Below are 13,004 nucleotides of genomic sequence, written 5' to 3' on the forward strand. Positions count from 1 at the left end.
CTGGACCCCCTCCCAACCCCCCTAAAGACCACAGTCTAGCCCACAGAGCATTAGGTTAACCCCCCCCCCCCCCAGGGACCAGACTGTGGCTTTTTCTGTCCAGAACACATAAACCAAGAGCTGCCTGCTGACAGCCCAAAATACCCTAAATTTCCCAATAACCTCGGGAGTACTAAGAGTAATTTTATTAATTAAATCAGACAAGTGACAAAATAAGTGATAAAAGTTTAAATACAAACTAAATGGAAACCACACATTTTAAAAATAACACACCTACAGGAAGAGGTGACATGAAGGTCAGCTGTTTGTAGACTGTCTGGGCACCTAAAACACTGGATTCAGGGGTCAGTTCTTATCTAGGAACTTGCTGAGAGAAGATTGCAGGGTGTTGTGCTGTGCAGGACTTCTCCGTGCTCACTCACTCCTCTCAGCCCCTCCCCTCTCCACAGCCACATAATGGACACAGAAATCCTGCTTCTTCTGATGAGGGGGGAGGGGGGAGCTAGGAAAACTGCTTTTTCACTACAGAAGGAAACTCTTTTGGTAAATAAAACCTATTACAGAGTTTCTTAAAATCGCTTGTACTATAGATATTTATTGTTTTCAGAAAAATGACCCTGAAATTACAGTTACACTTTAAGGCTGGGTTCACACTACGTATATTTGAGGCTGTATGTTTGAGGCTGTATAGCAACCAAAACCAGGAGTGGATTAAAAACACAGAAAGGCTATGTTCACATAATGTTGTAATTGAGTGGATGGCCGTCATTTAATGGCAAATATTTGCTGTTATTTTAAAACAACGGCTGTTATATTGAAATAATGGAAGTTATTTACCGTTATATGGCGGCCATCCACTCAATTTCAACATTGTGTGAACAGATCCTTTCTGGGTTTTCAATCCACTCCTGGTTTTGGTTGCTATGAGGACCTGACATGAGGACCAAATACAGCCTGAAATATACATAGTGTGAACCCAGCCTAAGATCTCATGACCATAGAAATATTAGAAAATAAAAGACGTAACAGAGAAACGGGGAGAATCCACGGCAGGTTTACATCAGGGAAAAAATAAACTATGTGAATGCTACAAAATTAAAACCCTCGTTTTAAACCAGTGGGACTAAGGGTACTATTACACCAACAGATCTGACAACAGATTATCTGCCAAAGATTTGAAGCCAAACCCAGGAACAGACTATAAACAGAGAACAGGTCATAAAGGAAAGACTGAGATTTCTCCTCTTTTCAAATCCACTCCTGGGTTTGGCTTCAAATCTTTGGCAGATAATCTGTCGTCAGATCTGTTGGTGTAATAGTACCCTTAGACTTTTCAAACCATGGATCCACTTTGCTTCCTCTTGCAGAAGCCTACGATCCAAATTCCCTCTACGAGGACGCAGTTTCAGTTGTGGAACGCCCCAAAACGCCAGGCCAGTGGGCGGGGGAACCACCATGGTGTTCTTTCACGTTTAGTAATGGAGGTGTCTGTGTTTATAATACTGAGGTGCTTACATATCCTTCTCCGCAGGGGTTGGATTGTTTTACCTATGTTATATTTGGGGCACATACATGAAAGGATATAGATAATCCCTGTAGTTAGGCAATTGATATAGTTACGTATCTCGTGTCCATCAACCGGATTTGTGAAGATTTTTTTTCTTAGGCATGTGCTTACAAAAAGTACAGCCACCACATGGGTAAGAGCCCGCGAGTTTACGGGGCGCCGTATCGGGTACTCCACGATCCATCCCATGTGATCTTCGGTGACTAATTTGGTGTCCCGTCACTTTGCGCCTTGCCATTGGTGAATGTGTTCATTCCTACTATTGATAGTCTTTCTCCCTGACGCTCATAGAGCGAGCAATGATTGGTTCAATTGTGCAGTTTCCTGACTGGCAGCGCATTCTGATGAGCCGTCAGACAGAAAGCTCCCAGTACCGCCATTTAATCCCAACACCTCTTGACAAAGGCACCCAAGCATGCCAAAACTTGTTATGGGGGGCAAGCTGTATATTTAAAACAGCACTACCTGGCATCTATATATACTGACTCAGGCTGCAGATGAGCTACTATTACTATCTATAATATTACTATAGCGATTATGATGTGAATCCAATAAATACTTTATTGCCAGTGATTCTTCTGATCACCAGCAGATGGCAGTGTAGGTGGGTTTTTAAGTGTGTGGTTTCTATTTAGAGACAGCCCCAGTGCAGCAGTCCAGCATCCCCCCCCCCCCCACCAGACCTCAGCACAATGATGATCAGAGACCCCTCCGGAATGAAACAGTGATGTTTGCAGCCCCACCTGGCCTAAATTATTATCGCGGTTAATCGTACATGTAGCCGCGGTAACGATAACTGAGCGATAATTATGACACGCCCCTTATGAAAGCCACACCCCTTTTGCAAGCCCCACCCACTTGACCGTGCAAACCTGGTGATATTTTGTTTTAATAAGAGTATAAAAAAAAAGTAACTTCCTGAGCAGCAACACAAGGCTGGGCCATATAGGCTATTGTCCTTATTATTATTTGTCATTATTAGGGGTCTCAGCAGAGACCTGGATGTGTATAACCAGGTATACAGCCATTGCAGGACGTGTACATACAGGTATACAGCTATGTACACACTACAGGACCTATATATAGACAGGTATACAGCTATGTAGATAGTACAGGAAGTGTATATACAGGTATACAGCTATGTACACACTACAGGACGTGTATATACAGGTATACAGCCACTACAGGACATGTACATACAGATATACAGCCATTACAGGACGTGTATATACAGGTGTATACAGCTACATAGCTGTATACATGTTCTGTACTGTGTACATAGCCCTATACCAGTATATATACATCCGGTAGTGTGTACATAGCTGTATACCTGTGTATACATGTCCTGTAGTGTGTACATAGCTGTATACTTGTATATACACGTCCTGTAGTGTGTACATAGCTGTACAGCTGTATATACACGTCCTGTAGTGTGTACATCGCTGTATACTCAAATATGCACGTCCTGTAGTGTGTACATAGCTGTATACTCAAATATGCACGTCCTGTAGTGACAGAAGGGGGGGAAGCAGCTGGGGGGGATCTGAGCAGAAGTGGGGGAGAGCAGCTGGAGGGGATCTGAGCAGAAGTGGGGGAGAGCAGCTGGGGGGATGGGGATCTGGGCAGAAGGGGGGGGAGCAGCTGGGGGGATGTGGGCAGAAGGGGGGGTGGCAGCAGCTGGGGGGGATCTGGGCAGAAGGGGGGGGAGCAGCTGGGGGGATGTGGGCAGAAGGGGGGGGGGGCAGCAGCTGGGGGGGATCTGGGCAGAAACTGTATCTCCTCCTCCCTGCCGGACAGCCGCTGGCCCGTTCCACATACCTGGGAGTGAGCGGCCGGGGGTACATAAGCTGTATCTCCTCCTCCCCCTGCCACCCCACTCAGCATTGGTACGCTTGTGGCTCCGTCGGACGTTCACACAGGCAGATCCCGGTCTCTGGAGGAGGAGACCGCAGGATCATGTGATGGCGTCCCTGCTGGTGCTGAATAGCAGGATCGGGGATCTGCACTGCGCCCCTAGATCCCGCTATTCAGCTCCAGCACCCGCAGGGACACCATCACATGATCCTGCGGTCTCCTCCTCCAGAGACCGGAATCTGCCTGTGTGAACGTCCGACGGGGCCACAAGTGTACCAATGCTGAGCGGGGTGGCAGGGGGAGGAGGAGATACAGCTTATGTACCCCCGGCGGCTCACTCCCGGGTATGTGGAGCGGGTCAGCGCCTGTCCGGGCGGGGGAGTGATACACTGGTGCAGGGTTGCAGGGCACACTGAGGGACGGGACACAGAGGCAGACAGGGGCCGTTGGGGGGCGCTCTGTCAGGCATGGCAGGGACGTGAGTGCTATGACACATACAGCATACTGTGCAGCACTGAAATACCGCAAATACCGTCCTGGCGTAGTTGAAATCGGTTTACCGGTATTTTCACGGTATACCGCCCAGCCCTACCACCTCCCCTCCTCCTTGCCTGCACCTCGGCAGTGATGATCACTGACAAACACACAACACCCCTGATCCTGCAGAGCATCACATAATAGTGCACCCACACACCCCTCACCCTGCAGAACATCACATAACAGTACACACATACATACACACACAGAGGGGCGGATTAACGCTACCAATCCTGGGCCCCCCTACCCCACTGTACTGCTGCCCTGATCTGTGCAAAATCGAGGTAAAAAAGGAGTAATTATTTGCAAATCATTTCAAAACTATATCCAGGGACAATACTCCACTGAAAGTATAAGTGTGTTTGGGTGACTATGGGCCCCACAGGAGCTCAGGGCCCCGGGCTACCGCCCAAAAAGGACCTATTATGATCCACTACTGCACACACAATGTGGCTTACCTCCTGCTGATTGTATACACTGCACTCGCTATATTGCTGCCTCATAAAAAGCAGAGGAAGATAGCTCCTCCCACACAGGAGACTGGTCACATGGGCATGATGTCATAAAAGGTCCTCAAGACTTTCTTCTGGCAACTACATTCCAGCCTCCTCCTTCCTTGTACTGGCGGTGGATTCTCTGATGTGAACAGGAGGAGACAGTATAACTTGTACAATAGTAATCCTATACAAAAGCCTTTTTATCCTTATCCTTCTTCCTGTGAATCAGCAGTGAACACAGTGACTGAGCTGCAGGGGTTAATTCCTCTGCTGGAACGCTCCGCCCTCTTAGTTTTCTATTCCCGCTCTTCCTCACTACAATGGCATCAGCTGAGCTGAGGGACGAGCTGGACTGCTCCATCTGCCTGAGCCTCTATACTGATCCCGTATCCCTGAGATGTGGACACAACTTCTGCCGCTCGTGTATTGTTCAGGTCCTGGATACACAGGACGGGGCTGGAGGTTACTCCTGTCCTGACTGCAGAGCAGAATATCCCGAGCGTCCGGCCCTGGAGAAGAACAGGAAGCTGGGTAATATAGTGGAGCGTTTCTTATCTACTCAGCCTGATATGGAGGAGGCCAGAATCTTCTGCACTTACTGTACAAAGTCTCCTGTCCCGGCTGTGAAGTCCTGTCTGCAGTGTGAGAACTCTCTATGTGACGACCACCTGACGGCCCACAACAAGACCATGGATCATATACTAACAGAACCCACCTACTCTTTTGACAACAAAAAATGTCCCATCCACAAGAAGGTTCTGGAGTATTACTGCCCTCAGGATGCGGCTTGTCTGTGTGTGTCTTGCTGTCTGGTTGGGAAGCACAGGGGACACCAGGTGGAACTTCTAGATGAAGCTTCTGAGGAGAAGAAGAAGAAACTGAGGAAATATCTGGATGAACTAAACCATGAAAATGCGGCCATACATACAAGAGTCCAGAAACTGTACGATTATAAAAAGAATATCAAGAAGAAAGTCTCCGGTAAGAGGAAGAACGTCAGTAAGTTATTTATGGACATTAAGAAGCAACTGGAAAAGGCTGAAAAGAAAGCGCTGAGCGAGATCTCCAGGCAGGAGGAGGAGATTGTGTCCCAGATATCTGATCTGATCAAGAAGCTGGAAATAGAGGAGGACGAGCTGTCCAGGAAGATGCGTCACCTGGAGGAGATGTGCCAGGTCACTGACCCAATAAGAGTCTTACAGGAACCAGACATTACAATCTGTGATCATGGAGGTGGTGAGGACACAGGGGGAGATGGTGGAGAGATCAAGTCTGAGAATGATTCTGAAGCTGACCCTGTAACTGACCAAGAATCAGAACAAGGAGAGGCCTATGATAACAATATGGTGGAAGATGAAGAAGAAGAAGCTGCAGAATATGACATGGTTGATGATCTGGATGAGGTTGTGATCTCACTGACCTTACACCGATCTATGAGGGATATTGTCACCAATGTAACATCACAGCTCGGGTTCCAGGTTCCAGACATATTGCTGGATGAGGACACTGCTCATGGATATGTGAAGGTATCAGAAGATCTGAAAACAGCAACAAGAACAGCACAACTACAGAATAGACCAGAATCACCAGGAAGGTTTCTGATATACACCCAGGTTCTAAGCAGATGTGGCTTCTCCTCAGGAAGACATTACTGGGAGGTAGAATGGAACCAGATAGGAAGATGTGGCATTGGAGTGGCCTATCCCAGTATAGAGAAGAGAGGACAGCAGTCTGGTATTACATATAATGATAAATCTTGGTGTATGATTATGTGTGATTCAATATGTATAGCATTACATAACTCAGTTATTTCAACTCTTAATGTACCAACATGTCCATCTTTTGGAGTCTTCTTAGACTATGAGGCCGGGCGTCTGTCCTTCTATGAGCTGTGTGACCCCATCAGACACTTACACACCTTCACCGCCTCCTTCTCTGAACCCCTCCATGTTATCTCCTATATTGATAAGGAAGCGTCTGTTACAATAAGAAGCTGAGGCCGCTGCACAGTATTAGGACGCTGTTATTTCTGGTTAGGTACATTATGCACGCATATAGAGATGTATTGGCAGGAGCCTCTCATACAACTGATCGGTGGACTTGTCTTGTTGTTTTGGGCTTCGGGTAAGAAAATAGGTGATTGTACTAATTTTGTGCCAATAAAGGACAGCTCCGGCCAAGATTTATTTTTTAATATGTTATTACATAAGCAAAGTTAGACGCATTCATTATATACACTAGTTATGGCAAATGCACATATACTGCTACTTCCCTCTCTTAAGTAGATCAGACAGGCTTCATTTTCTCTAAAAAACAGTGACATCACGACCCCGTCTATACCTGAAGGGTCCAGCAGGGGGTGCAGTATATGTAGAAATTACATGTTAAATATTATAAGTTATAATTTTTACGTGTAATTTCTACATATACTGCGCCCCCTGCTGGACCCTTCTAGTACAGAGTCGTGATGTCACCTTTTTTTTTTTTTTTTTTAAAGAAATTGAAGCCTGTCTGATCTACTAAAGTGAGGGAAGTAGCACTATATGTGCATCTCCCATAATTAGCGTACATTAGGAATTTGTCTAACTTTGCTTATGTTATAACATATTAAAAAATACATTTTGCCCGGAGTTCACCTTTAACTCCTGTAATGCTATATACATAAAATGAAATACTCTTATCCTTGATCTGAATGTTATTAAAATGTTTAGAGTAAAAAAGTATTCATAATGCAGTAGTAGTTGTGTTCCATGGTTAGGATGTCTTGGGGATGGCGGTCATCCTGTACGTCACTTACACATCCAGGTTATGGGGGTAATGTTAAGCAAAGAGGACAGGAAGTGGGTTTATATAACATTCTGCTCCCCTGGTTCTTGTAATTCTCCAGCCGTACTTTCTCTGATATCCTCTCCTCCGTCTTGAAATTATTGCTTTTCCTACGTAAAGACTCTTTATTTTAGTGTGTAAATATGAAGTAAAAATTATGTACAAAATAAAATAGTTTGATAACCCACATGTAGAAAATTGTACGGTCAGATTCTTTTTCTACATCCAAAATTACATTAAAGATTATTTACATGGAGCTGAAAGATCAGGGATCAGTAATGTGCAGGATACATCACATTGTTGTGTCCCCATCTATATATATGTATATATGCACAGCTGTAGTGAACACAGGGTTACTGTTTTTCTGTATTGTGTGATCTTGTGGACCAATGGAGAGACTTCTTTCTCTTCTACCTATCCCTATGCTTCTTTCTTTGCACTCTTACTTTTCCACCACTTACAGGGGCTCTTACATATCCTTGTAGGAAGTAGTCACTTGGTGGGAAGAAGTATAGCGTCAGTTTCCCTCTGATTCTCTGGGGAGGACACACACAGAGTAGGCATCCCTGCTGAAGTTAGCCAGGGCCTGGCTCTGCAAGGACCCCTGTCTGGGACAGTCCAGCTGTGTTGGTGTAGTTAGACAAACTAGGACAAAGGAAATTACCTAGGAAAGAGGAACTGACCCGGAGAGAGCAAAGGTACCATAAAGAAGGTTTGCGTACTCTAACTTGCAGCACAGGTGACACCAGATAATTTCGGATATTTAGCTACACCCAGGTAACCAAGGCTGGGGCTTGTGTCACCCTGGTAGGACGGGTACCCAACACTGCAGGGCAGAGGGTGGTCAGTGACAGTAAAGTCAAAACACAGGCACAAGTATCTCTTTCAAGTATTCTTCTCTATAAAGTTCCGACAGTGCACATTACTAGCCTGGGTTGGGACCCTCACAACAAACTACTCTTTACTGCTCAACACTAAGCTACACCCGCACTGCTATATCTACCTATATTTTATATCAGCACTTAAGGTATCTCCCAGATCCAGTGAACGCATGTCTGTATCAAAAGAAGTTATTCACTGCCAGAGTGAATAACTCACTTATTCATATGAGTGAATAACTCAGTCATCATTGCATCATTGCACCAGCACCTTTACATATATTTGCTGATAGGAAAGGGGGACTTTACCAACCAGTATTTGTGAGGACTGTTTAGTGAGTGCTCGGCTTTCTTTCCTTGTACTGGAGGTGGATTCTCTCTTCTATGTCACCACATATTATACATCAATAATCCTACACCAAATCCTTGTTGGTTTTTATAATTTTCTTCCTTAGTGAGAATTAGTATGAACAAAATCACTGAGTTGAATGGGTTAATTCTTTTGTAGACTCTCACTGCTCTTCTTATGTAAAGAACCCTTTTTAGGTTTTGATTCCTTTTATTCTACAATGGCGTCTGACAAGCTGAGGGATGAGCTTAAAGGGAACCTGTCACCCCTGGAAGGCCCCCCGAACCCACCTTACCCATGGATATGGCCCCCCATACTTACCCCATCCTGCCTGTCCCGCTCCTGATCCCACCACGAAGATACGGCCGCCCACTCATCTGCGTGCTCAATATGCAAATGAGCAGAGATGAGTTAAACATCAATAAGAAATCACTGAAGCAATGATTTTCTTTGGACACCGGAGTCATCTCTGCTCATTTGCATATTCACCACGCAGATGAGCGGGCGGCCCTATCTCCACAACGGGACTGGCATCAGGAGCGGGACTGCCAAGTATGGGGGGCCGTATCCAGGGGTAGGGTGAGTTTGGGGGCCTGTCCAGGGGTGACAGGTCCCCTTTAACTGCTCCATCTGCCTGAGCCTCTATACAGATCCCGTATCCCTGAGATGTGGACACAACTTCTGCCGCTCGTGTATTGTTCAGGTGCTGGATACACAGGACGGGGCTGGAGGTTACTCCTGTCCTGACTGCAGAGCAGAATATCCCGAGCGTCTGGCCCTGGAGAACAGGAAGCTGGGTAATATAGTGGAGCGTTTCTTATCTACTCAGCCTGATATGGAGGAGACCAGAATCTTCTGCACTTACTGTACAAAGTCTCCTGTCCCGGCTGTGAAGTCCTCTAGCTTACTAGTATTTAGGGGAACATTTATCAAGATGCACCCCTGGGGTACGCCAATGAAAAGGAGCAGATTCATTCCTTCTCCATGGTGTACGCCAGCTGTATCCCCCCTCTATTAGTGGCCCCCAGGATCAGTTCCACTGGTGGGCCCCAGGTACCTCAGTCTGAAAATGTATGTTTGAATTTGGCACATCTCACTCTGTCTCCATAGCTCCCCAGTAAGATACCCAGCACTGTGTAAGTCTATGGCTCTGGAGGGGGCAGCTATGGAGATAGAGTGGGACGCACCAAATTCAACATAGATGTGCATTATAGAAATGTTGTTCACAGGCTGCACAACGCCTGATGACCCACAGCTGTCAGTTTGGGTGCCCAGAAATGTTGTCTGGCAAGGACTTGTGTCCATAATGCTGTGTGCACACATCTGAGCTTTGGGCGATGGGTTCGGCTGACAATAGTCTAAAGCAGGGGTGTCAAACCTAGGCCTTTCAGCTGTTTCAGAACTACAATTCCCATCATGCCTGGACAGCCAAAGCTAAAATCTAGCTAAAAGCTAGAATCTTCTGCACTTACTGTACAAAGTCTCCTGTCCCGGCTGTGAAGTCCTGTCTGCACTGTGAGAACTCGCTATGTGACGACCACCTGACAGCCCACAACAAGATAGTGGATCATGTATTAGCACAACCCACCAACTCTTTTGGCAACAAAAAATGTCCCATCCACAAGAAGGTTCTGGAGTATTACTGCCCTCAGGATGCGGCCTGTCTGTGTGTGTCTTGCTGTCTGGTTGGGGAGCACAGGGGATACCAGGTGGAACCTCTAGATGCGGCCTCTGAGGAGAAGAAGAAGAAACAGGAAAAATCTGGATGAACTGAACCCTCAAAAAGCTGAAATTCATACAAGAGTCCAGAATCTACATGAGGAATATCCAGGAGAACGCCTCCGATAAGAGGAAGAACGTCAGTAAGTTGTTTATGGACATTAAGAACCAACTTCAAATGGCTGAAAAGAAAGCGCTGAGCGAGATCTCCAGGCAGGAGGAGAAGATTGTGTCCCAGATATCTGATCTGATCAAGGACCTGGAAATAGAGGAGGACGAGCTGTCCAAGAAGATGCGTCACCTGGAGGAGATGTGTCATGTTACTGACCCAATAAGAGTCTTACCGGAGATTACAGTATGTGGTCATGGAGATGGTGAGGACACAGGAGGAGATGGTGGAAAGGTAAAGTCTCAGGTTGATTCTGGTGTTTATACAGTTGGTACCAAAGTTCAGGATAAGAGGACTGACCCAAAACCTGTGCTACAGCAATCAGACCAAGGAGCAGCCTGTATCGATAAGAGTATGGTAGGAGCAACAGAAGCTCCAGTCTGTGACCTTCATGAGACGATTGATGATGTGGATGAGGTTGTGATCTCACTGAACTTACACCGATCTATGAGGGATATTGTCACCAATGTAACATCACAGCTCGGGTTCCAGGTCCCAGACATATTGCTGGATGAGGACACTGCTTGTGTATATATGAAGGTATCAGAGGATCTAAAAATGGCAACCAATACAGAAGAACAGAAGAGACCAAAATCACCAGGAAGGTTCCTGAATTCCACCCAGGTGTTAAGCAGATGTGGCTTCTCCTCAGGAAGACATTACTGGGAGGTGGAGTGGGACCAGATAGGAGCATGTGGCATTGGAGTGTCCTATCCCAGTATAGAGAAGGAAGGAGAACAGTCTTGTATTATATCTAATGATAAATCTTGGTGTTTCTTTATGTGTGATGAAATATGTGGTACATTTCACAAGTCAGTCAGAAAAAGCCTTAATGTAAAGCCAACATGTCCAACACTTGGAGTCTTCTTAGACTATGAGGCCGGGCGTCTGTCTTTCTATGAGCTGTGTGACCCCATCAGACACTTACACACCCTCACCACCTCCTTCTCTGAACCTCTCCATGTTATCCTCTGTCTTGAGCGAGGAGCCTCAGTTACAATGAGAAGCTGAGGTCTTAAAGTATTCTTACCCATTGAACTTTTTCCTATTTTTTCAAATTTACATTTGTAAGTGTAAAGTGTAAGGAAAGCGTTTTAAAAACATTTTTAACCCCTTCAGATCATTGGTGCCAGGATGTCCAGGTCAAATTAATACAATGTTCCTCCTTCTAAGAGAGATAGCGCTTTTATTTTTCCACCTACAGGGCTGGTTTGGGTGCCATTTTTTGCGCCATGATCTCTAGTATTTATTGGTATCATACTGGTGTAAAGGAAAATTTTGATTGCTTTTTATTAATTTTTTTCCTGATATATTTTTGCTCATTTTTCCGTTTATGCCTGGAAAAATAATATTATATTTTAATAGATCGGACAATTCTGCATGCTATGATATATAATATGTTTATTTATTTTTTTACATATTTTTTATAATGGGCAAGGAGGTATTTTAAACTTCTATTGGGGGGGTTATAAAGTTTTTAAAAATAAAAAAAAATACTTTCAAAACTTTTTTTATTTTTTTAATTACACTTTTATTTTACACTAATATTTTACTGTTAAACATGCAATCATTAGATTTTATATACTGCTCTATGCTGTGCCATAGCATAGATCAGTGTTGTCGGCGATCTATGAATAGAGCCTGCCTGAGAGCAGACTGTATCCACAGATGGACAATTCGACAGGACGGAGGTAAGTGGCTTACCCCCACCCGTTGGTACAAGCGACTGGGGGTCTCTATGAGTCAGTGACAGGTGCTTAACCTGTCACTGACTTCCTTAAACGCCGTGATTGCTATAGATTGTGGTGTTTAAGCGGTGAATGGCAGGCAGCTGCGTGATAGCAGCTGCCTGTCATTATCTCTGGACACACATCAAAAGCCCCTCACTGTCAGGAACGTATATGTATGTATTATGGACGCGAAGGGGTTAAAAAAAAATCTGGTGGTGTGCGTCCACTTTTCGGTCTTTTGGGGTCAGCTTTGTACATCTAGAGGCTGTAATGGTTGCCCATTCTTCTTTGCAGAATAGCTGGAGCTCAGTCAGATTGGATTGAGACCTCTGTGAGCAGCGATTGTCAGGTCCTACCATAGATTTTCAATAGAATAGTGAAGATATTAGGCAATACCTTTTAGGGGCTAACTGAGTATATTTGACTAAGTTTTCGGGAGTCTAGCTCCCTTCATCTGATGTCGGAGTTGTGGAGTGGAGTTGGACGACTGTGCGGGATGATGGGAGTATTTTTTTTGTGTGATTTGTAATTGTATATTGCCAATGGCAATACATTAATACAGCTGTAATTTGCAGTATTAGACTTTTCTTCCTATTTCTTGTTGCTCCTTTCTGAAATGCAGGAAGAGATGAATGATAAATGAGGGGCAACTGCTGAGACCCCTCAAATCACTAGAACGGGGAGACACACGTCTGAAGATCTCCCGCCCATCATCCAGAATACAGACCGGTTTTGCTGCTCAGTTCCATTGAAGTTAATGGAGCCTAATTGCAAACCTCACCTGAACTGGAGACAAGAGTCGTGTTGTCTCTGAAAGAAAGTGGCCATGTTTTTGTAGCACTGGATAACCCCTTTAAGATACACATGCCAGTCTCTGT

At 45.2% G+C, this 13,004-nt stretch overlaps 1 protein-coding gene and 1 pseudogene across 1 annotated transcript; both read left to right on the forward strand.

Moving 5' to 3' along the window:
* The first annotated feature begins 4,519 nt into the window (after nucleotides 1-4,519).
* Nucleotides 4,520-6,786, forward strand: LOC138801522 (E3 ubiquitin/ISG15 ligase TRIM25-like). The gene has a single exon (XM_069984435.1). The coding sequence runs from the start codon at nucleotides 4,776-4,778 to the stop codon at nucleotides 6,450-6,452; it is 1,677 nt and encodes a 558-aa protein (XP_069840536.1). The 5' UTR covers nucleotides 4,520-4,775; the 3' UTR covers nucleotides 6,453-6,786.
* Nucleotides 6,787-8,728: 1,942 nt separating this feature from the next.
* LOC138801524 (E3 ubiquitin-protein ligase TRIM11-like) lies at nucleotides 8,729-11,407 on the forward strand (annotated as a pseudogene).
* Nucleotides 11,408-13,004: the final 1,597 nt, after the last annotated feature.

Source organism: Dendropsophus ebraccatus, chromosome 9 (genome assembly GCF_027789765.1).
Source record: "Dendropsophus ebraccatus isolate aDenEbr1 chromosome 9, aDenEbr1.pat, whole genome shotgun sequence".
Classification (NCBI taxonomy): domain Eukaryota; kingdom Metazoa; phylum Chordata; class Amphibia; order Anura; family Hylidae; genus Dendropsophus; species Dendropsophus ebraccatus.

Bases quoted from the DNA above. Each gene is read 5' to 3' on its own strand.
- LOC138801522 (XM_069984435.1), top strand. From the start codon at position 4,776: ATGGCATCAGCTGAGCTGAGGGACGAGCTGGACTGCTCCATCTGCCTG.